We start from the raw sequence: 22,314 nt of genomic DNA on the forward strand, positions 1-22,314 counted from the left end.
AGTTCGACTTACTTGCAGAAATGAACATAATGAGGACGGCCCTGTTTCCTCGCAGTATCCTTCCACCATTTGTCAAAAGCCAAAAAAAAAATAAGTACCTATCATCTGCACAACACTGAGAGCAGTGCCATATTGCCGCGGCCTGTGTGTCACTGTGTATTAGGTTGCGCCGCAGTGATGTGAGGTGGGAGGACCGTGGAAATAAAGCTGTTTGAGAAACAACTAGGAATGGGCAAATAGACACACTGCCAGAATGCCCCGCTGGCTGTCAGTTTTTTTTTTTTTCCCCTGGCATCTCTGACTCATAAAGAAAATCTGCTGCAATAGCTCTCTTCTACATTTACCGTAAGCTTGGGTTAATCTATATATTTATCTAATTTCCTCACGTTAATCCAACAGGAAATATTTGCTCAGCAACTTCTGAAGTGAGAAAGTGAGGGTCAACATCTCTGCAGCGAACCCCGTCCCTGTAAACTGTTTGTGTTTCCTGACAGCAGCCATCCGGAGCCCAACACGAGGGATTAAAATGATTTGCTCAGGCACGCTCTGGCCTTGTTTGGCTTTTACAGACGTTGAACTAAATTTGGGATGAAGAGGGGATGGGGGATAAGGCTCACCACTCCGTACGCGATGGTGTCGCTGTACATCCTCATCTCGGGGTACATGTTGACCAGGTACCAACGGAAAGTCTTACACTGCAGCCTCTTCCTCAGAGCCTTCCTCTCAGAGATGTCGCCGATATCAATCCCCGAGTCCTGAGAGAGCGGCGGAGAGAGATAGAAGTACACAGATTCACGCAAAGCTTCAAATCGATTAACAGAGGCTTGTGGAAAAGCAAATCAGATAATGGGCCATTGAGGACCATTGTGCAGCCATTTGTCATGTATTTGAAAAGCTTCAATGGCGTTTTTGATGTTTTTCCTCCTCTGACTTGAAAAGCGTCCACTATTGAAGCTGCCACATCACACAGCCACACATGCCAGACCGCTTTAATGTTGCCAGTGATGGAAGTAACCGCTTACTCTACTTGAATGGGAGGTATTTTGAGGGGCTTGTACATCACGCAAGTGCACAATCTGATACCGTCGCATTGGTGAAATATCACAGGACCATCATTACAACTGACCAGTCATGTTTTGTAATGTCAAGGCGACTTAGTGACTCAGGGGAAAAAAAAAAAAAGGAAAAATATGCTAATGAGACATTCCTGTGATGTTAATCATCTCGTGGTCCCTCACTTAGTTAATAGTGTTACACATGAATGCATCAGTAACAATCTAATAAAGTCAAACATAATAATACACATCATCAATTAGGGCAGATTCTACACAGAATAAGTACTTTTACTTTTGATACCTCAGTGCTCTTTACTTAAAAAGTAGTACTGTTGTTGGTGCCACTGTTGCAAGACAACCAGATTGTTTTCCTCAGAGAGGCAACTACCAACAGCAGGAGACAAAATGCGAGTTTATGCAATTATTCAGTCATCAAATGAGACGTAAATGTATACAGAACTGGTGCTGGCCTGACTGCATGATCGGTCAACCTTCATTATCCTGGGAGACTCATGCCTAGTGACAGACCAAATAACGCGGTTTATAGGCAACCAATCTAAATGCAGATGGTGTCAATCAACATTTAACTCAATAATGATACCATAAAGAAAAAAAAAACGGGTCTATTGCTGGTTTAAGTATGAACTGCAACTCAGTAGTTTTACATTCTGTTGTTGTTACTGATTTCTTGTTTCTTCGGTTGAACGTTTGAGCTCCACAGACATCTTGTGTTAATCAGTGAAACGTGTGAAATGGAAAATATTTTCTATATTTTCATATATTCTGGAGGGAGAAGGAAGGGGTGGCATTTTATAAGGATTTCAATGTGGTTTTTAGATTTGTTTTCCCCGCAAAAGCCATGTCAGGCACACATTAGAGACTTTGCCCTTATACATGTGTGGAGTGGATCTTTAAGTAATGGATCTGAGTACTGTCTCCACCACAGCATGTCACCACCCACACCATGTCGTCCACTGGATCTCATCTAATGTCACTGATGCCTCCTGTTTTAATAACTGAAAAGGCTGAAGTGGGCGCAGATGTTGCTGACGGGGCTCTCCGCTGCACAAAAAACATCAAAAAGTGAACTTGGAGTTAATATGAACACTGGCACAGTGTTGATTTTCACACTCTCTGAGGTAAATTAACACTGGCAATTTTGCTGTGTAGTTAATTCATGGGGCTAAAGCCGGGGCTAAATTTCATGCTTCTTGAGTACAGACTGCGTTAAACGCCTCATTATTGACTGAATGAATTGCCTGCAGATGTTCATCTATTCATAACATGGATTTACATATTCAAACAGATTATGCGGGCGAAGAAAAAAAGCGTCAGCGAACAAATATTTGACTTTGCCTTTGAGGAATGCTACATTTAACCTCGGATGACACAGATGATTATTTATCTTAATTTACCGACTACAGCTGAAGATGAAATAAACATCAATGTCGATGGAAAACACTGAAATTCAACACTAATGCAGCCGCTTGTAGCATAAACGGCTTGTTTCGTCTAGTAAACTAAGAGTTGTTGACACTGCAGATGTTTTAATCGACATCTCAAACAATAAGCCTTGAGCGAAGAGATTGAAAAGAGTAAAAATTGATGAAAAATACATAACCTAAATAATTCTCCTTATTTCTCTGCACGTCATCTTTTATTTCTGAATCATTAATCATTTTGCTCTGACCGACAGCTGTAATCCCAAAAGTTTCTCTCATTCTTCTTAAAACTTTAACTTTATAAATGCTAATGTTGCAGTTTTAGACTATTTTATGGAGTACTGTTACATATTTATTTATTCTGTGGCACATATTTAATTCAGGCCAATCTATAAGTGATAAGAACTAATCAAATGTGAGCCTTCTGGAGACGTCAGGGGCCGGATTCAACTAAACATCTGCGATGGGAGGACAGCAGCTGATAACAGATGACTCTCAGCCCTGTAACATTTAGATTAGGCGGCTGCAGAATGAAGCTGCCTGTTGGTCCTGCAGATTTAAGACTGTATCGCCTGACCGTCTGTTCCTGCGTCATTCTTTCACACCAGCCGTGGACTTGTGTACGAATGCTCCCCGTGAATCACGACACAAATGGCTGCAAAATTACAGGTGACTTAAAAAGCTATAAATCAAGCTCTGACAAATGAAAGAAGCTCATCTGGTTGACATGATGTTCCTATTAGGGATTAAACAAAGAATCAATGGTGCAATCTACTCTGATGTGCTCTACTGCGACATGTTTATAGCACGACACGTACAGTTGGCTTGTTCACATTTGAGGTGTTTTCTTCCTTTTCTGCCTCAACAGTTCTGTCAGCCTGACGTATGTGACATGTGACAAATAGGACACATGTACATATTGAAGATTTAGTTGAAAGCATAGATCTTTTTTCCTCTCAGCTGCCTATAAAAACTGAGAAACTGAAAGACATCCTAGGATGGATCTTGCAATGTCAGTGGGATACTGTGATCAGTTACACACAAACACTTTTATGTCCACTTCAAGGTCATGGTTTGAGCAGTGACATTAATGTTAGTAAGACAAGATCTGGATGTGTGAAGATCAACAGATCACTGTCATTGACATTTTTTAAAAAAATTTTCAGCTCAGACAGGGGTATTTAACTGTATCAGCTTGACTATATTTATTTCATTTGTATTTTTTCTTTTAAAAGGATCCCCATTAGTTGAATGCCCATCCCACCATCCAGTCTACCTTGGGTTTCAAAAGCCAGTACTTAATATTTATTAAAAAAAACAAAAAAACAAGTTCAAATAATAATCATCAAAATTAAAGCCAAACAGAAAATACCACTATTTAGTGATTCAACAAGAATCTGTCTTCCCATCACTGGTAACCAGCTCCCCATGCAAATCAATAAATCTTTGACAATGTTATCACTTCACTTCAATTCATTCAGGTCATCCAGCACAGCTCAGTACTCTTCTATTAATAAAAACTGAAGATGAAAACATCATCATCTCTCTCTGGTTCCTGTCTGCATCTCTACTCTGACACATCTGGAAAACATAATCTTAAATATTATAAAAGATAATTCTACTAAGCTTAAGCACAACCAGATTACCAGATGTTAGTTGAAGCTGCATGTACCAATTAAAGGCAAAAAATATTAAAATAATTAATGACTAGACAGATAATTGCCCATATTGTGATGCCAAGGCGACATTGTAAATAAAATACAATGAGGGAAACATCACTATTTCCATGATCACTCACCTCCATGGGAATATTCCAGGCCATGTAGACGTGACTCTTAAACTCATCCATCCAAACTTCCGCAACTCTGAGGGCGTTTCGCCGCACATGAGACGTCAGGTCCTCGGTGTAGGGTTTATGAGCACGCTCTATGTGGGCGATGCGGGCACAGGGCAGGACCTCAACACTGCCGCCACACTGCCACACCTGGATCATGAGCATTACAAACACAGAGAAGAGGGAAAACACGTCAGTCAGTTTGGTTGAAAATGTTTAGTTGTGGCCTGACAGGAACCAAAAGCTACACGAAAGGCTGCACAGATGTTCATGTGCAACACTGTAGAAAACCCTGCATGTGAAGTCAAGTCTGCTGTGGAGCACTGAAAGTGTTTGCAGCTTAAAAGTAATAGTACAAACATTCCGGAAAGCCCAACTCCTCATGGTGCCATCCAGCTCAAATCTTACAAAATCGTATTATCTTATTCCACGAAGATGCTTGACGCTAACTTGATCTAATTTATTCTGTGTCGTGCTCTGAACCCTCATCCTTTTCTTCAGCCTCTTTTCTGTGCTTTGTAAGTGCATGTATCCCTGCTGTCGATGAGACTAAAAAACACACTGTTCTCCCTGCAGTCGGCGCAGTGGGCCTCGGTGGCATCATTTCCAGGCTGCTTAAAGCACGTTTCTGGCCACCAAGCCGGGGCCCTTCATCACCTCTGCAGCATAGCGTATCCTTGACTGCGAGGAAGGAGTCTCCACGGTGGAAAACGTTAATGTCCCAGCGCCCAGGAGGAGAAGCCTGAGTCCTTGATGACTAAAAGCCAGTGGCACTAAGTCCTCAATAATGAAGACCTTTGGGAGGCTCAAGACCCCAGAGCAGGGATCTGTGCAAATGCTTCCCAACTGTGGTACCTCCATGACGGGAGATGATAACAGATTCGCTTACAAAGAGTAAAAGGATATTTGTTGGAGATAATATATATATATACTGTATATTTATACAATGTATATACTCTCTCTCTATATACATATATATACACACACACACACACACACACACACACACATATAGGCTACAATCCGCTCCCTCCTCTCTATGTCACTATACTTGCACGACTCCTTTTCCTTGATGCACCTCTTTTCGTCTCTTCCTTTTTCTTCAAGTGTATGTCATCACTTGGCATGTTTGGTAGTATAGGCCTTTTCTCTTTCACTGCATGAGCAGGAGGAACACTCTATAACAGTAGAACTGTTGGAATAAAGACCTATTCAACATTTATTTAAAAAAAAAAAACATATTGTTTTCATTGCTTGCATAATATCTGTTCATGTGTTATTGTCTGTGTTCTATTTTCCATTGATGCTCAATTTACATTTATCTTCATTTAACATTTTCTCATAACGTGGTTACTGCTATGCACCAGTGTACCGAGGCTAATTCCTCCTATTTGAAAAACCTACTTGGCCTTAAATCAAATTCTGACTCTGATTTATTTATAATCTTATTAACATTCTTTCCTGTATTATTTAATCACCCATTTTGACTAATGACATTTAAATGTATTTTGTCATTACTTGATTAACATTAATAAATCAAAAGGCGGACGAAGTTCTGAGTCACAAAAACCCTTTAACATAAATGTATGAGGCTAAAAGCTGGGAGGGAAATGAATAAGAAAAATGAATTAGGCCACACAATGCCACTGATTAGTATCTGTAGAATTTGAACGGTATCTCAAAGCAATTCAAAGACTCATCAGAAGCAGTGACGATGTGATTCTTTTTCTGTTTAAATGCTCACACTGAGGCTGTCAGAGGAGCTGTCACCACCAGAGCCTTTAGAGGACGCTCAGAAATCACTTAAATGTGCTGAGCCTCACATTACTCCATGACACCCGGTGTTTCAGTATGAATAAGGCTGAAAACATCCCACTGTGCTGTTATGTGAGGACCAAATAGCACAGCTGACACCCTCATAAAGGAAAATGTGTCATTTTCACCCCCCAAAAAAACCTGCTGCCAAAGAACATAAACAGTGTTTGATGCAGATGGCTTTTGTTGAGGATGAACAACAAACATCAGATGTGACACAAACTGTAGATGTGATTGTGACGCTGATGACGGGACACGCTCTGTGACCACCGAAATGGCTGTCGAGCAGATGTGGCCATGACCTGACGACTGTTCTGGCCTTCCCAGTCTTTTTATGAACTACTTTATTCAAAACAAAATCTAATTCAAAAGGTGGAGGGGTGTTTGTTTTGCCACAGCACGCCTTGAACCTGTCGGAGGTCCCGACGTTAGAATTTACATCTGGCAATTAGGTAAGCGTTGTGTACGATGTGATTAAACTCTGTATACACACACACATTCAAGGTGCTGGGCTGTTAACAGGCCACAGGACGAGGCTGAGCATGTAGCGTCTCTGCAGTGAGATTTCACTGGGAGGCAATCGATCAAATATCAATTTAACGATTCAGACGGTTAAGTTTCCTGTGGAACATCTCTCTATAATTCTTTCAACTTGAGGACGGACATAGAATTGAGCTTTTCATCTCAGTCTGAAAGGATGTTCTCGAGGTTTTAATGAATGAAAGGTTCATGTCATTTAAGCTCAATGCCTCCGGCGTTGTGCAGCTGCAGTGGTGTCCCTGAACCAGACTGAAGCACCCAGACTCCTGACAGATACTCTTCTTCATATCAATTTCAACATTTATATAAAATGTTACAGCAATTGTGACAGAGAAACACCTGCTCCAGTCAAGAGTCCAGTCAAGACTGATGCAACCAAACGATGCTCGGTAACTGTTTGCTGTGGATGACTTAATCTGACCGATGATAACATCACAGAAAACTATCTGCTAATTATTTGGAAAACGAATGTATCCACTTGAGTAATTATTCAAGCATAGAAGCTTGGCTGGCAGCTTCTGGGGATTTTCTGCTTTCCTCATTCATATGATAGTAAATTGAATTATTATTATTATTATTATTATTATTATTATTATTATTATTATTATTATTATTGTTATTATTATTATTGTTATCATTATTATTACTACTACTACTACTACTACTACTACTAATAATAATAATATAATAAGAAAAACAATGTTGCATAGCTAAATGCAATAATAGTAGTAGTGGACTTGCTGATGTGCTCTCAGTGACAGACAACATGCTGATGTGTAGCAGAGTGATATTTACCCTGCTTACCATCTTAGTTTGTATGTTTGCATGCTACCATTTGCCAATTTGCACTAAATATAAACATCAGCTCAGGCTGATGGGTGTGTTTACTTGGTTTTGCAGGTACTCGTTTGGGAACGACCAATTAAGATTTTGACCTGATGATGGGCGCCAGACTGTTAAATTGGGGCGACACTATTTTAATATCATCAACATCAGCCCAACAACCGTCGACAGGGAGTCCCTACTGAGAAGACCAGTTCTATACAGTAACTGGATTTGTTCTGTGAGGTGTTTAGGACTGGAAACCTACCTGTACATCTTTTACTATTCATCATAACTGGTGAATGAAACCTGTTTCTCAGGAATGTATTTGTAATTTTATACGGTGTGAGTTCAACACGTTATACAAGTGCTCTTAGCTTTGTTTTAGTCTAATAAATAAACAAAAGAAATTCACAGAATGTCACAGGGATTTATATTCTTTCACCAGTATTTCATCAATGAAAAAGGATGTGCAGCTGAATTCGAGTTTCTCGCCGTCAGAGCAGCTTAGCCTAGCTTAACAGCCTTGTCGACTCATCTTAAATCACACCTCAATTAAACTCGACAGAAACAAAATTCAGCTGACCAAAACCACCTTGGTCTGTCTTTCCATTGTTCCACAGTCACCAACTCTGGTTTAGTTGAAAGAAACCCTTAATGTACCATGTGGATATGAAGATATTATGGCTCTACTGACTGTTTTCCCTTGCTTCCTTGCTCTGCCGTTGGTTTTGGTTGTCTTTGTTTTTGAGACAGGCCATTAAATGAACAAAGCATTCATCAAATGGGCCAATCCTTCTAGATGGAAAGATGGCGGGCAAAGGCATCGCCACTGTTTTTACAATTCATCCTGTGATGAATATGAATGTCACGGTGCCAGAGGAAAAGTCCCAGGATCAGGGCTATAAATGTCAAATGTCATGCCGATCTGTCCAGCAGTTGTTGAGATACGGACGTGTGGACCAAAGTGGTGACATAACTGACTTTAGAATAATCAGCTGCAGATTGTACACTCCTCCAAACACAACTAAACACAATACTAATTCAACATGTAAATGGAGCCCTAAACAGCGGGACAAATGCGCCAGTCTTTAAACACAATAAATTATAGCTTGTATTCTCTCTCCATTCTTCAGCGCCAACTTCCTTTCTGACAAGGAAACACATTTTTGCCTGTGTGACGCCCCCCTTGCAGTTAACTACTAATTGTCTGCTGCCTTTCTTCCCCAAATTAATCACTATAGATGGGTAATTACTGTCAAGATAATAGTTGGAGTCTTTCATTACCACGGAGGGGCTGTGTTGTTATTCCATTCAAAATACACCGATTTGAAACAGTTGTATCCAGTAGTGCACTCCCCCCTCGAGCGATCAAACCCTCCATCCGATTTACATGGTGACTCATACAATGTGTTTTCCTGCACGGAGAAGAAGCTGCAGCACCGCAGCAAACGCTGCACTTTCCTCCACAACGGTGCCTTGATCTTGATTGAGGGACTCTCAGAGAGCCGTAAAACTAGCTGTTAGGTTTTAAAAAAAAAAAAAAAAAAAAAAAGGCTCTAACGCGGTCCGCGTCATTTACGGGTGGCGCCGTACTTCACTCTCACTGCGGCGCAAACAAATCAAATCCCCACTCTACAACTTCATGTCCACGTCTGAGTCTGGCCTGTTTATTAAAAGTCAGGTCCTCACTCCACCCATCTGCCTGACTCCATCTCTGTCAGGACAGCACAGTCATTGCCTCCCATTGTGAGCTTATAAGTCTCTTCAAGAAATACCTCACGTCTCACGCTCCTACTTGTATCGCAGCCTTCTCTGCCATATCACCCCCTGCAAATATGCCCCCCGTCTCAATCTGATCTTCCTTTCTATCTACCTGTTCTTCCTCTAATTTCTTCCCAGCTGAACTTTTCTGAAGCGTCCTCATATTACGAGAGGGTTTGCTTGGATCAATTATCAAGGCTCCATCAGCCCGAGCCTCAGCCGATATTACCGCTGCCCTCATCATAATTTGCTTTGGATAAGAGCAAGCGCTAAATACCTTTAATGTACATGTAATGTGAGCGGAAGTGCTTTAATCATTTGTCTGTCTTCAGCGATGCCAGACAGATACCAGTGTCTAGAGGCTTGAACTGGATTTTGATGGGAGCAAACGCAAGGTTATTTCAGTAAATCCTCGAGGATATGAAGCGTGATAACGATGCAGCTTTATGGCGCAGCAATATGTCAGAATACATTTTTAATGACCGAATTGTCAATTGATGTAATTATTTCATGAACCTCTTGCAACCTCCGTTTTTTTTGGCTATGGCTTGCTGCGTTAAAATGCACCACCCAAAATCTAATTTTAGAGTTTCGAGCAGTCGCCCCCCTGCAGACTTGAAACAGCGGCTGTGACATTCTGCTTTTTGACTTCTTCTTCTTCGTCTCTAAGAATGGCAGCAGCTTGAAGTCATGTCACAGTTACAACAGATTTCAAGACTTTCACAGTCAAAAGAAATATATAAATAAGAGGGATGGAGACGTACGGAAAATGTCAAAAATCACTCATGCAGCATAAAAACATGCCTCTGCTGCTCATTCAGCTCTATCTATTATCTACTGACGACGCTGGTATGCCGCTTCCCTCCTCAGAGTTCTGCATTTCGAACAGAAGCACGTTTCATAATAGAAACCATCACTCAGCAGGTGTGTGAAGCTCTGAATGCTCTCTGTGTCGAGGCAGCATGCACGGGGAGAGCAGGACTTGATTACTGCCTCACTGAAACAGACAAATCGTAAGTTATACACAGTGTTGGCTGCAAACATAACTCACCATGTTTTAATTTAAAGGTGTAAGGGTGAGTCATTAGCTAACTACATTTTGCCCTGGGGGCTACTGTACCAGAGTTTAGGCTGCTGTTAGCTCTATCACATTCATTTTTGTATCTTGCTACAACCAAGCAGTGATCTTGCAATGCAAGGATGCTGATTTTTACCCGCTACATGTAGCTTTAGCTGAATTCTTTAAGCACTGTGTCGGCATTTAGCATCACTGGTAGTTTTAAAGGATTAATATGTAAATTAAGTCACTAAAACTAGCTCGCTGGAGCTAATTGTGACCGTCATCATTTAAGCTAATAATACTAACCGTTGTTGGGTATAAATTAGATGCTTTTGTTAACTTCTGTATAAAATTAAAGACTCACTGGTTTAAAAATGATTATTTTTGACTAAAATACACATGGGTTTGAATTGTGCCATGAATTACACATATGATGCTTGTCAAATTAATAGACATTCTTTTAATGTGAGAAAGTTGCAGTTTGTTATAAAACTAATCCATCCCAAGACTGTGAAAGTACGTAATTAGAAAGACTCCCAACTTTAAGTTCACCAAAACTTTGACCGAAACCTTGTAGCTGATCCTATATATTAGCTCACAAGACTGACTACATCATTTCATATAACTGCGGTTTCCAAGAATAATTGTTGTGATTTTCACTCTTTAATAAAAAGATTTCTGTGCCGTGGTGACAGCCATGCTGGCGACGTATAGACGCTCACTGAGTGGCTATAAACAAAATTTTTTACAACACAGTGACATTCTTGGCCTTCATCACTCGAGAGGTGTACACTGCTTTCCATTCCTTCTCTGATGGAGCACCATGGCATGTCTCAATCAGGCTGCCGTAAATAGCGGAAACACCAGAGAATTTTAAAGCGATGATAAGGTCTCATTTCAAGCTGGGCGGGCTGAGATCTGGAGAACCATGAGTTCATGCATCAGTCATGCCATGAGTCACTGCGGTGAGCTGGAGGTAGGGACATGATGAGGTGCGGTGCATTTTCATGATAAACATCATTCCCCTTAATAAAAGCTGACAGACATCTGAATGCCACTAGAAAAAAGGATATGATAGAAACACAGAGGCTGTCTCGGAATGTAATTTTTTTCTGTTGTTCGCACGATACCACAAGAAAGGGGAAAGAATGAAAGGGCTCACATATATTGTACAGGCTGCTCAGTCACTGCTAAATCCGGGCCAGCATGTTTGGGATGAACACTGTGAGGTCTACGAATTATTATTTAATTTGCACTCAAAACAATACAGGAATCAGATGAAAACGTGAGTCTACACAGCTTCTTGGATAACATGTGTAGCAGTGTTGCATCGTCTCTGTTTCTATTGTGAAAAACGTGGTGACACCTTGTCAATGATAGCTGTCAGAACTTGAAAAGAAAAGCAACAGCAAAGGAAAGACACACTTCTGTTGCCTGCTGACAAGATGAGCAGAACCTCGGGAACTTTTGGACCGTATCTCCCTGTGATTTCCTATGCTGCTTTAGGAATTTCCTTTTTTCATTTCATACTCGTCGGTGTGTATCTGAGGCTATCTGCTTTCATCTCCCTGCTCCACCTCTGCTGGACCCCTCCCCAGAAACCAATACTGACTTTAAAAAGAGAGAGAGAGAGAGATAAAAAAAAAAGACTCCTAATATTTCCAACTGCATTCATTTCACATTTCCTCAGTATTTTGTGATAATAAACCCCTGCACATCAAAGCACAGACCTACTTTAAAGGTAAAGCTGAGCTTCCTCTTTTGCTGCCCAGAGCACAGAGTTGAAGCAGACAATTGGCATCAAGTTTCCACTGTGTGTGTATCAAGTCTCTGAAAAGGGGGAGTCTATTTCCTGTTCTCTCCCCACTGAACCATTTACAGACAAAATCAACAGGATACATCTCCACCACAGACCTTCATAAACACGCAGCATATCTACACACTCATCCTTACTGACATGAGTACTTTTGTGCTGCTAATTGTAAATATGGTTAATAATAGTTGTCATGGTAATCTGAGTAGGTTGGTCCAAGGAAACTACAGTGATCATCAGACCATCAGTGTCCCGATTCTAAAAACAAGGTGACAAAGAACACCATGAACAGTTAAAACAGCAGCTGCAACAAAACATCTACTGTGGTTAAGATTCAAGTCGTGAGAGATTCTTTGCCTGAGAAAGTCTGCTATAGTTACACTAAGAATGCAGAAATAAAATAAACACTTAACTTGTGCTAAAGTAACACGTTTGAGGGGATTATCGGTTATTTTTTTTACTCCGTCGAGGTATACATACTGCAGCATGCATAAATATAAACTGTGTGTCCATGAAGAAACTGACAGCAGCCATAAAATAACTAGCTCAAAATTTCCACCGCACGCTGCAGCTGTTGTCATTTAAGTTTAAGCTGTATATATCTGTGTTCAAAGTCCAAGCTTCATTTATTTACCATTCTACAGCACAGGGCTGTAAAACTGACAGAAAGCTGAACCCCCTCATTCTACACACAAAACATAGAACTATTATCTATGGGGGAGTGTGGAGGATGAACTGAGGAGCCAGAGGAAGCTGCTCTGTAGTCCGCGTGCGTCCTCCTGTACTTTGTACAAGCACTGAATGTAAGTACATTACATTAAGAGCCACTGGAAACCGCAGGCGATCCACTTCTGTGCCTCTACATACATCGCTCCAAGAAGCTGATGCTGAAGTGAACTGAGATTGCTTCACGTGAGAACTCACCGCCTAACATAATGTTACGTCTACTCTGTTCTACCTAATAAGTGATGACACTGATGAGAAGGTTATTAGAAGGGTTGATTAGACTGGTGAGAAGCGAGGGTGAACGTCCCTCATGCTCGCTAGGGTCGTTAATTAAATCAACAGAAATACATAAGTCAACAGCAAAATTACTAAAGCAGCACGTGCGTCAACCGAAGCCTCCCTTTTTTAGTGATTTGCTGCTTTTCTTTGTCTTACATGACATCAAACTGACATCATCATCGTCACTGTGGGCTGTGACATCTGGAGACAGACATTTTTAAAATGTTTTTCTGACATATCTGCCAAAAGACTAATTCGTTATTCAAGAAAATCATAATAAGATGAATGGATGACAAAAATAACTGCAATCAATTGGTTCCCTAAAATTCTCACTTTCACAGTGCTGTTCCATCTGCCACTGAGTGGGATTTCCCTTCCAAAAGACTAGGGCTGAGTTAGGTTCAAAGGAAGCACGTCTGCAATTGTGCAACCAAAACAGGAAGAGGTTTTGTTTTCCCCAGTTGCAATCCCAGGTAACGGTGAAACAACTAGAAAACTGTAGAAGCTCCACACTGCGAAAGAAAAAAAAGAACCTGGCTGCTCACACGAGTTTCACAAGCAGCTGCTTTGGAACGTCAAAGATTTGGTATCTGAACTATTTTGTTCACATCACAAGTGTGATCTCAAACCACAGATATGTCCAAAGTTGACATTTGTACCAAACGTGGCATATCACGTTCACATTATGTGCTTATTAGCCGACCTTCACATCGGGAGGTTGCAGGGATTGTTGGGCTGATATTACAGCCAGCTTGGCCGCCATACGGCCAAAAGCAGTTCAAGTCACACCAGTGGATATTCTAAGATGCCCAGGGATATTTCCAATCCTTTCAGTGCAGTCAAAGTGGGTGTTATTTTTATGGAGATCTGCAGACATTTTCAGCATTCTTAGTGGTGTCAAAAACGGGCAGTTTTCGACAGGAAGTCTCCATTTCTGATTGCGGCGACCATGACATTGACCTAACCCTAACCAAGTGGTTTTTGCACCTAAACCTAAGTAGAGCATAAGTGACAAGAGAGAAATTAAAAATTCAACCTAGACAAACATGAACTTACAACACAAAGAAAATTCCAGTTTTAACGTCTCTTTGGTTTTGCAGAAATGTATTTAACTAACATTTATTCTTTGACACTGATCCAACACTGTTAAGAAACTAAGCTGTGGCTGGCAGTCGCAGCGCTGTCTGTGTGGACACAACCAATGTAACCGGGTGTAAGTGAGAGAAAATATGTTGTTGTTTTTTTTCTAATTGGTTAATTTAACCTCGAATTCCTAAAAACTCCACTGCGGATCTTTAGATATTGACATGGGAGATGAAGCCAGGCTGCCAGCGTTGGAGCTAAACGCGCTACACGACCATCCAGCATTCTTTTTATATTCGCTGACCCTCCTCGGTTTCTGAACGCTGCCCTTGAACATAAATCGCTAATGAAGAATAAATGCATATAAATGTAATTTGCAGGAGACAGGCCGGCAGTAATCCGTGTGGACAGAAATGCGAAGAATCCTCGACTTGCATTATTAATGTATCACTTAGCATCACTAAAAAAGACGAGGAGATTTTCTCGAAGGCTGCAGATGAGTTTGATTGGCTGTTTGTGTTATCTCATTATCCCGGTATCGTTAGTCTTCGGCTGATTAGCCTCATTCTGGTTGTCTTCTCAGTTTGACATCACGTATTCAGAAACCTGACTCTTGATGCGCTACTATATATAGTCGTAGGCAACCACTGATGTCGATGTCATTCATAATTTAAAAATAATATCCAACAAATGACCAATAAATTCACAGAGGTTTCAGTTTTATGATGCATTATTTTACATTTACATATCCATTTAGCCTGAAACCACACAGAAAAGTACGGTGTTTCCTCCTTGCTGCAGACTGAATCCACCTCCAGAAGCCACACTATAAAGAGTTTAATTTTTGCAGTTGTAATGACAGGTATCTCCCGGTACATCCTCTGTATAATGGTATAATCCCACCAGTTGCAACCACTTGAGAGGCGCGTATTACAAAAGAAGTCTGCAGACTGAGCACACACGAGCAGGTTCTGCTGCATCGACGTGAATCCAATAAGAACAAAAATACCTCTTTGACTAGGGACTGGATGCATTTTTTAATATAAGCAGTTCCTTCCCCCTCACAATTGTTATCATCAGCAGAAAAAAAAAAGTGTGAATCGGAGCCATAATAAACATTCAAACATGTTCGAATATCGTGCAAGAAAATTCCTGCTTGGAGGGATAACGCCTTCACATAATCACGAGCCAAGTTTTCTACCTACACAATAACCTTTATTAGCACTTTATACATGTGAGCATGAGAGGCTTTTTTCATTAAAAACAGAAGTTGACAAAACATGAAAACACTGCTTTTTTTCTCTCCACAATACAAACATACAAAGTGCAATCTGGAACTACATGTTCATACTTGAACCTAAATATTCCAGTCACTCCTGTAGCCTTGATGTTTATTTAAAGTTATAAATATGTAAATCAGGGCACACGCATGCACTGTCATATTGCTGAAACAGTACAGTGAATCCAACTTTACAGAGGGTAGAATGATACCATATCTCAGCAAGAAGTTAATATCGCACAAAGCCACCGAAACCTAATGCGGCAGGTCTGCTGTCTACCAGATATGTCAAATCTGATCCATCCTCCGCTGTAGCTCTCATCCAGAGGAGGTCTCAAAAAACTATCACAACTCATCCACCCTGCTGCAGCCACACTGTGTTCACCCTCCACAAGTCCTCCATAACCTACAACACTGAGAAGGAACAGTCTCCGAGTCATGTTGCTGTCAAGTTCACATTTGTACATGTCACAGGCTACCTACCATATTGTCATTTCTACAAGATGTGTCATATCATGTTCACATTAAGTGTTTATGACCTGACTTTCGGATCAGTGGGCAGAGGGGACGATGGCAGAGTAAAGGCCCCGACACAGCAAACTAACGTCTAAGAACTATTTGCGTCAAAGTCTGACTATCGCATCGCCTCACGTCTCCAGTGTCTCCACCAAAAAGCTGCACTTGAACGCACCGACAGCGAAGACTGCAGCCAACAAGGTTATTTCATCTTCTAATCGAGAATAGGTCTGATAAAAAAATTGTTGCAAATGGCACTGACAAAGAGGCAGAGGAGAAAAAGGAGAAATCGTGGTAAATGCGTGAAATTATGGACACCACAGCTAAAGACTCAAGGGGCCTTCCTGTCTTTTTCCTGTTTCTCTTTTCATGCACCGATCTGCTTACCTGAACAGCCAATCGGTGTGATTTCTTTCACCGTCAGGGGCCGCCCAGCGCGGACAGTGCGGGACACCGACTGTCAGCATGGTGTGTCAGGGCCTTTACAGGCGACAGTTTGAGACCGCATTAAAACATCTGTAAGTCCAGCCGTGTTAGCGGTGACAAAAAATGATTGTTTGCGGTGACCTTTTAGGCCAAAAGAGGATATTTTCCGGACTCTAACCTAAGTGGCAAATGCACAGTTTTAACATAGCAGTGATTTGCAGAAACATTGCTGGCATTTTTGGGGCTGATTCGGTTGAAATCAAACCACAACTCCTCCTTGCTTCTCCTTTCTTTTCATGGGATTTGTCTTTGCTTCAGTTGGTCTTAACGTCTCAGTATAAGCTTCACTATCTGACTTTCAACTCACAAACATTGTATATACAGAACCTAATTTGCCTGGTCTGAAATGAAGTTATATTATGAAGCCATATGCAGGTAGACAGACCAGTTGTAATTAATACCTTGCTACACAATTATAGTTCACATAAAATAAACCATAGTGGCCAGTCTATCTATTAATACCCTCTAGTCTCTATAGTAACATGTCAGAAATGTCCTGTTTCTATGATAACAACGTCCCTGGTTGCTGTGTTGTAATGATGTTTTTTTTTTAAATAATATATACAATAAAATGATAAGATTAAAAAAGTGATAAGTTCAAAGTTTAATAATGTCCTCTGGGGCCTCTCAGAGTTCTGTTGACGGGTGTTTGTTTATAGACCTTTACTGTTGATATGACTTATAATAACAAAAATGAAATCTCTTTTCTGCACACCGTAGAAAATATTCATATAAGAGTTACTCTAAAGCACTTTTACTTTTAGAATGTGATTACGGCTCAAACTGCATTTCTTCAGTTAACAAGGCAGTGTTTATGTGGCACGAGGCTGTGGCAGTTCCTATGGTGCTACATCACAATTCACATTACCTCTGTCAGACAAAGGACTTTCTCATTGATTGTCTTGTTGGTTTGAGATTACGCAGTGGGGTTCGATAGATTTTCCAGCTGCAGTGAGGTCATGAAACTCAATCACTGCTGTTCTGCAATTACCGATGGAGTCATTATGGCACAACTTTGGTTATTCATCCTGTATGATCAGGCAGAACCCGACATCTTTTGTATCTTTTCGAATGATGGGTGAAAATCAAACCGACAGCATGGGAAGAGAATGACTGACATATGTTTAATGTGGATTTATGATTTTTTAAATTTATTTTCTGACAGTGTTCATGTACGTCAGTTACTGTCAATATTGAGTGAATGTGCTTTGAGGCTCAGGTTAAGTGAGACTGTTTTAAGAAGCTAACATGGATAGATTGAGCATATTTAGATAATTAACAGAACCCTGCTTATATTAAGGTCGTTGTGGTAAGTGTTAGTTAGTAGGCAATGAAGTAATAAGATCAAATCAAATCAGTTTTATTTATATAGCCCTCTGTTCAGAATCCTCTGCCCTTAGACCATCGATTCGAGTGAGAAAAACCTTGGCGTAGTGGGAAAAAAAAAAAACTTTTAAGAGGGAACAAACATTGGAAGAAACCTCTCCCAGGATGGACAGATGTCTGTATTAAAGTGAGCAGCAAAATCAAAGTTGACAGTTTTCATTCACAGAATGTCTGCTACAAGAAAAGTATATACAATATATAATAAATAATATATGTGAAGAGGTGATGATGCTTATTAATGCTAACAAAACCAAAAAGAATCTATTAACCCTAAGCAAGGCACTGTTTTTGCTTTCAATCCAGTTAACTGTTAATAAGGGCATGATAAAGTATATATTAATCTTAATAAAGCAACAATAAATAAATAAAACAAGAACAGGAAATGAGTAAATCAACACGCTTGCAATGTTAACTACTGCTCAGGTCAAACCAAAATGGGGGAGAGAATCTGGCCAGGAGATATCTTAAGATGACTGGAATGAAATTTGGCAAAAAATCAGGTTAAAACTAACAAACTGAAGACCTTGGTGAGAGTCTGGCTGAAAGAACACAACATGTTTTGTTGTAGCTCCAAAATTGAAGCAGGGTTCTGTGGGTCAGGATGAATGTTGGTGATAAAACACTGGCAGACTGAGCCGCTGTCTTATCCAGTCATTTTGCCAAGAGACTGCGACAGAAATAAGTAACATTTTTGGTTTTAAAGTTGTTCGCTGTTGTCACGTTATGCCTGGGCGAAATCCCCAAACAATCTCCTGCCGCGGGATAAATATCTTAATAGAGTGCTTCTGGTTGCAGGCGGGAAAGCCATCACAAGGACGTGGCTTCGGGGCAAACCAGCCAGCAAAGGACCGGATCGCAACTGTGAACAAAATAAACTGTATGGAGAAATCAACCTTTTCCTTCAGACCACAACCTGATTAATATGTCACATTTTGGGGTAACGTGTCAGTGCGAGGAACTGTGTTTATTTTGCGTTCCTCTCGGTTTCGTCTTTTCCCTGCACTATCTTTTCTTTTCACATTGCTATTTAAAACACACGTAATGTCACACTCTGTTTACCTTGAATACAAATTGCATGATGAGCATTTGGGCGAAAGTGATAATGCGTGTATCATTATTTTGACAGTAATGGTGTTTTATTGCCACGTCCATAAACGCTGTACACAAAAGCCGGCCTCATAATTGTTTTTCATAGCTCTCAATGATCCTCATTTCTCAGCACAACCTTCCTGGCACCGCTTGATAGTGACGATGTCGGCTTTGGTCTTCTTGTGATGCATTGTTCCAGCCCGGCTTCCCTGGCAGCAACACCCGGTATTCGCAGGTGATTTGGAAAATCATTTGTTATACAATTTAGTTTCAGGGTCCAGTCCAATGTGCCGTGAGCTCTCGCATCCAGTATGACTAAAAGAGTAGCCTCGCTATATCTTTTGGTTTGCTGCACATCCATAAACAAGTCCAGAAAGTAAACCATCATACTGAGATGGATTCTAACTGTGTCGTGTTTCGAAGAGCACGAGGACCGACATCTTTCAGTTATTTATTACGAGATTCGAAGAGTTCGGCTTTGCAACACCACAGACCACAAATATGAATTGCCTCAAAATAAGACATCAGTGATTAAAATAAAGAACTGGACTTTCTAACACCATGAGGCAATGATGACAGACTTAAAAGGAAAAAAAAAGTCTAATGGCATTATTACTTTTAATTAGTGAAACACACTCACTCACTAAACCATGGCTTTGTAGTAGCCTTGTCCAACCTATCTGACATGTTTATCTCTGAGGCGATGGTCTTCTCAGCGATGGGAGGCTCTAAAATCATTTCTCAGACAACCTGTTCCCCTTCGGACTCCACAGCCTCTCCACAGGCACACTGAGTTGGCACAACACAGGCACAATTTCATCAACGTCAGGAAAGGTCAGACGTTTGTTGCGCTAATGTGAAGAGACATGTTTGATCCATTATGCAGATAATTGTTGATCTAATGTGCGTAAATAGTGACATGATTGTTAGATTAGTCACTGTAACATGATGACAGAATGTAGGAGCAATGATGCATTACACCACTGTGTTACAGACAGATGGAATGTGATAATAATCTGTGATAGATATAGTATTTTTTAAAACATATGTATAATTTACTTTAATACCAGTTACTTTAAGACTTTTACCTCAGTTATTATTCATATAATATCAAATTATTGAGTCACTTTTCACTTTTACTCAAGTATGTCTTTTGGGTCCTTTTTACAGCACTGATTAAAGTTATTCATTACTCTGTTATATGTAACATGCAGCACTTTCGCTTTATAGAGAAATCTGAGCACTGACAATTATGTGAACCCATCAGTGTGGTGGCAGAATCACTGTCCTGCCTTCTTACGACAGATGTGAAAATCTAAGTTCAAATGTTTATTTCTTTGCCTGTGTGGCAATCGAACCAGGCCAGATGTGCCTGTATGAAGGTGTACAAATTCTAAATTCATAAATATTCACTCCCAAAAAAATATAAAGCAACACAGCTTTAGCAGAGAGAACAAAAACACAGAAAAAATAGCACTGGATGCCTATTCTTTGGAAAAAGTCTGCTTAATTCACACAGGATTTCACAGAAATTTGTAGCGCATGGTTTATAATGTAGTGCAACACACACACACACACACATTTGTGCCAAAATTAGAATGATAATTCTCGAACATTATGATAGAAATAGTCAGCTTGCACTTTGTGACCAAATGTGAACGTAGAGCAGCGGTTCATTTCACCCTCGCACCACCCAGGACTTCCCTTTCAAGCCTCGGCCAAAGCCTGTAGCTGTTGGCCTGGTTTAAGTGTGTCCCTGAGGATCCCACAGCAGCCAGTCTGCATGCTGGCAGGTGGTCTGGTGGCATGACCAATACACTGCCGACAGACAGACAGTCAGACGGTCAGAGAGACAGACAGACAGACAAACCGACCCTGCTGGGGCTCTATGGGACTTCTAATCTGGGGCCAAGCCGGTGTACTCCGGTCTCGTGGCTCTCAGCTCACTGTGTCAGCCTCTGTTTCAAAAGCATTACTGAACTCTAAACTAACATTAACCTCCAAACAAGGGTGCTTTCCTTCAGTCCAACACAAGCAAGCAACTAAACGACATGGAGCTCAATGGACCAAACTTGTCATCAAGCTGTTTACACATACAGTAGAGGCCCTGGTTTGTAATATATGCGATAAAATCATCAGCACGTCTGACTATAAAGCAATCAGTGGGGCCATTATCAGGCCCAGGAATTCCAAAAGCATGTAATTTCTGTTGGAAGATGACTTATGGGACTCATCTCCCTTCTTTACTGATGATTGCATCTCTATCATTAGCGAGGATGAATATTTCCCTCAATCTGCAGCGTCTTGTCTTAAAACTTTCCTCCGTTGCCTCCTCCGGTTCAATCTAGTCAGGAGCGGAGCCGAGTTGTCTCTTGCCTCTTGCTGTTATTGAACAGGCTGATAGCTTCATTAATGGCCTTGTACAGTAGATGCGTGCTATCATTAGCTATCCCTATGGAGGGCTGTTCTTTCTCGGGCCCATCTGCTAAACTGAATGCACACCAAAATGATTTCCATCCAAGTCCGAGCAGGCGGATGGTGTACAAATTAAGCATGGCACTGTGAGAAGAACGCGACGCAACTGCAGACACAGCGCGACTATCTGCTCTGAACAACGTCGGCGTCCTCTTCACACATCACTGCTAACGGCAACAATGACTTTGAGTTGTAGAACTCTCACATGTGCTTCAGAAGCTCACCGGGGAGTGAAGGTCATCATTCAGCCTTCCGGATTAATTAGCAGTGATTATTCATTCCACCTAAAACCAGAGGGAGCATGTCACAGTGCGTTCTGAAGGATCATTTCCTCCACCGTGCTCACTTGTTCCTGTCAAAGCATGTATGTACTGTCATTAGTTCCCCTGACTGAAGCTGTTTAAAGTATCAGACTGGTGATATTCTATTTTCGTCTCATTGTCAACAAATCCCGTGGAGAGATGAAGACAAACAATGAACGGATCCTATTAAAAGTTGCGAAAAAGCATTTCTGGAGGAAGTCGGCAGATTATTGAGTCTCATTCCCAGGTCGTCAAATACTGGTGTGGTGGGTAAACAGCTCAGGCAGTTCCGCAACCCAAAGCATCGTTATTTTACAACCTGGGAATAAGACTCAATAATCAGCTACCTTACAAATTGCCCCTTTAACAAGTTCCGGCTGTGAAGCCAATGCCGGATATGGATTATTACACAGATTCCTGTGAAAAGACAGCAAAAACATCAATGGACAACACAGTGACAAGGACTGAATTTACGTTCTACTATCAAAAACTTGGTAGCTAAAACGCATCTACTGTATAGGAAGGATTTTATTCCTGGCAGTGTGGAG

At 40.9% G+C, this 22,314-nt stretch overlaps 1 protein-coding gene across 1 annotated transcript in view; it reads right to left on the minus strand.

Annotated features, from left to right (window-relative positions):
- Nucleotides 1-22,314, minus strand: part of galnt18b (UDP-N-acetyl-alpha-D-galactosamine:polypeptide N-acetylgalactosaminyltransferase 18b) — an 80,982-nt gene that overhangs the window by 12,622 nt on the left and 46,046 nt on the right. Inside the window, exons 7-8 of the mRNA XM_037096612.1 lie at nucleotides 4,296-4,481; nucleotides 618-755 (exon numbers count right to left, since the gene is read on the minus strand). Of these exons, the coding sequence (XP_036952507.1) occupies nucleotides 618-755; nucleotides 4,296-4,481 (324 nt within the window). The remainder of the gene's footprint in view (nucleotides 1-617; nucleotides 756-4,295; nucleotides 4,482-22,314) is intronic.

Source organism: Acanthopagrus latus, chromosome 4, assembly GCF_904848185.1.
Source record: "Acanthopagrus latus isolate v.2019 chromosome 4, fAcaLat1.1, whole genome shotgun sequence".
NCBI classification, from domain to species: Eukaryota; Metazoa; Chordata; class Actinopteri; order Spariformes; family Sparidae; genus Acanthopagrus; species Acanthopagrus latus.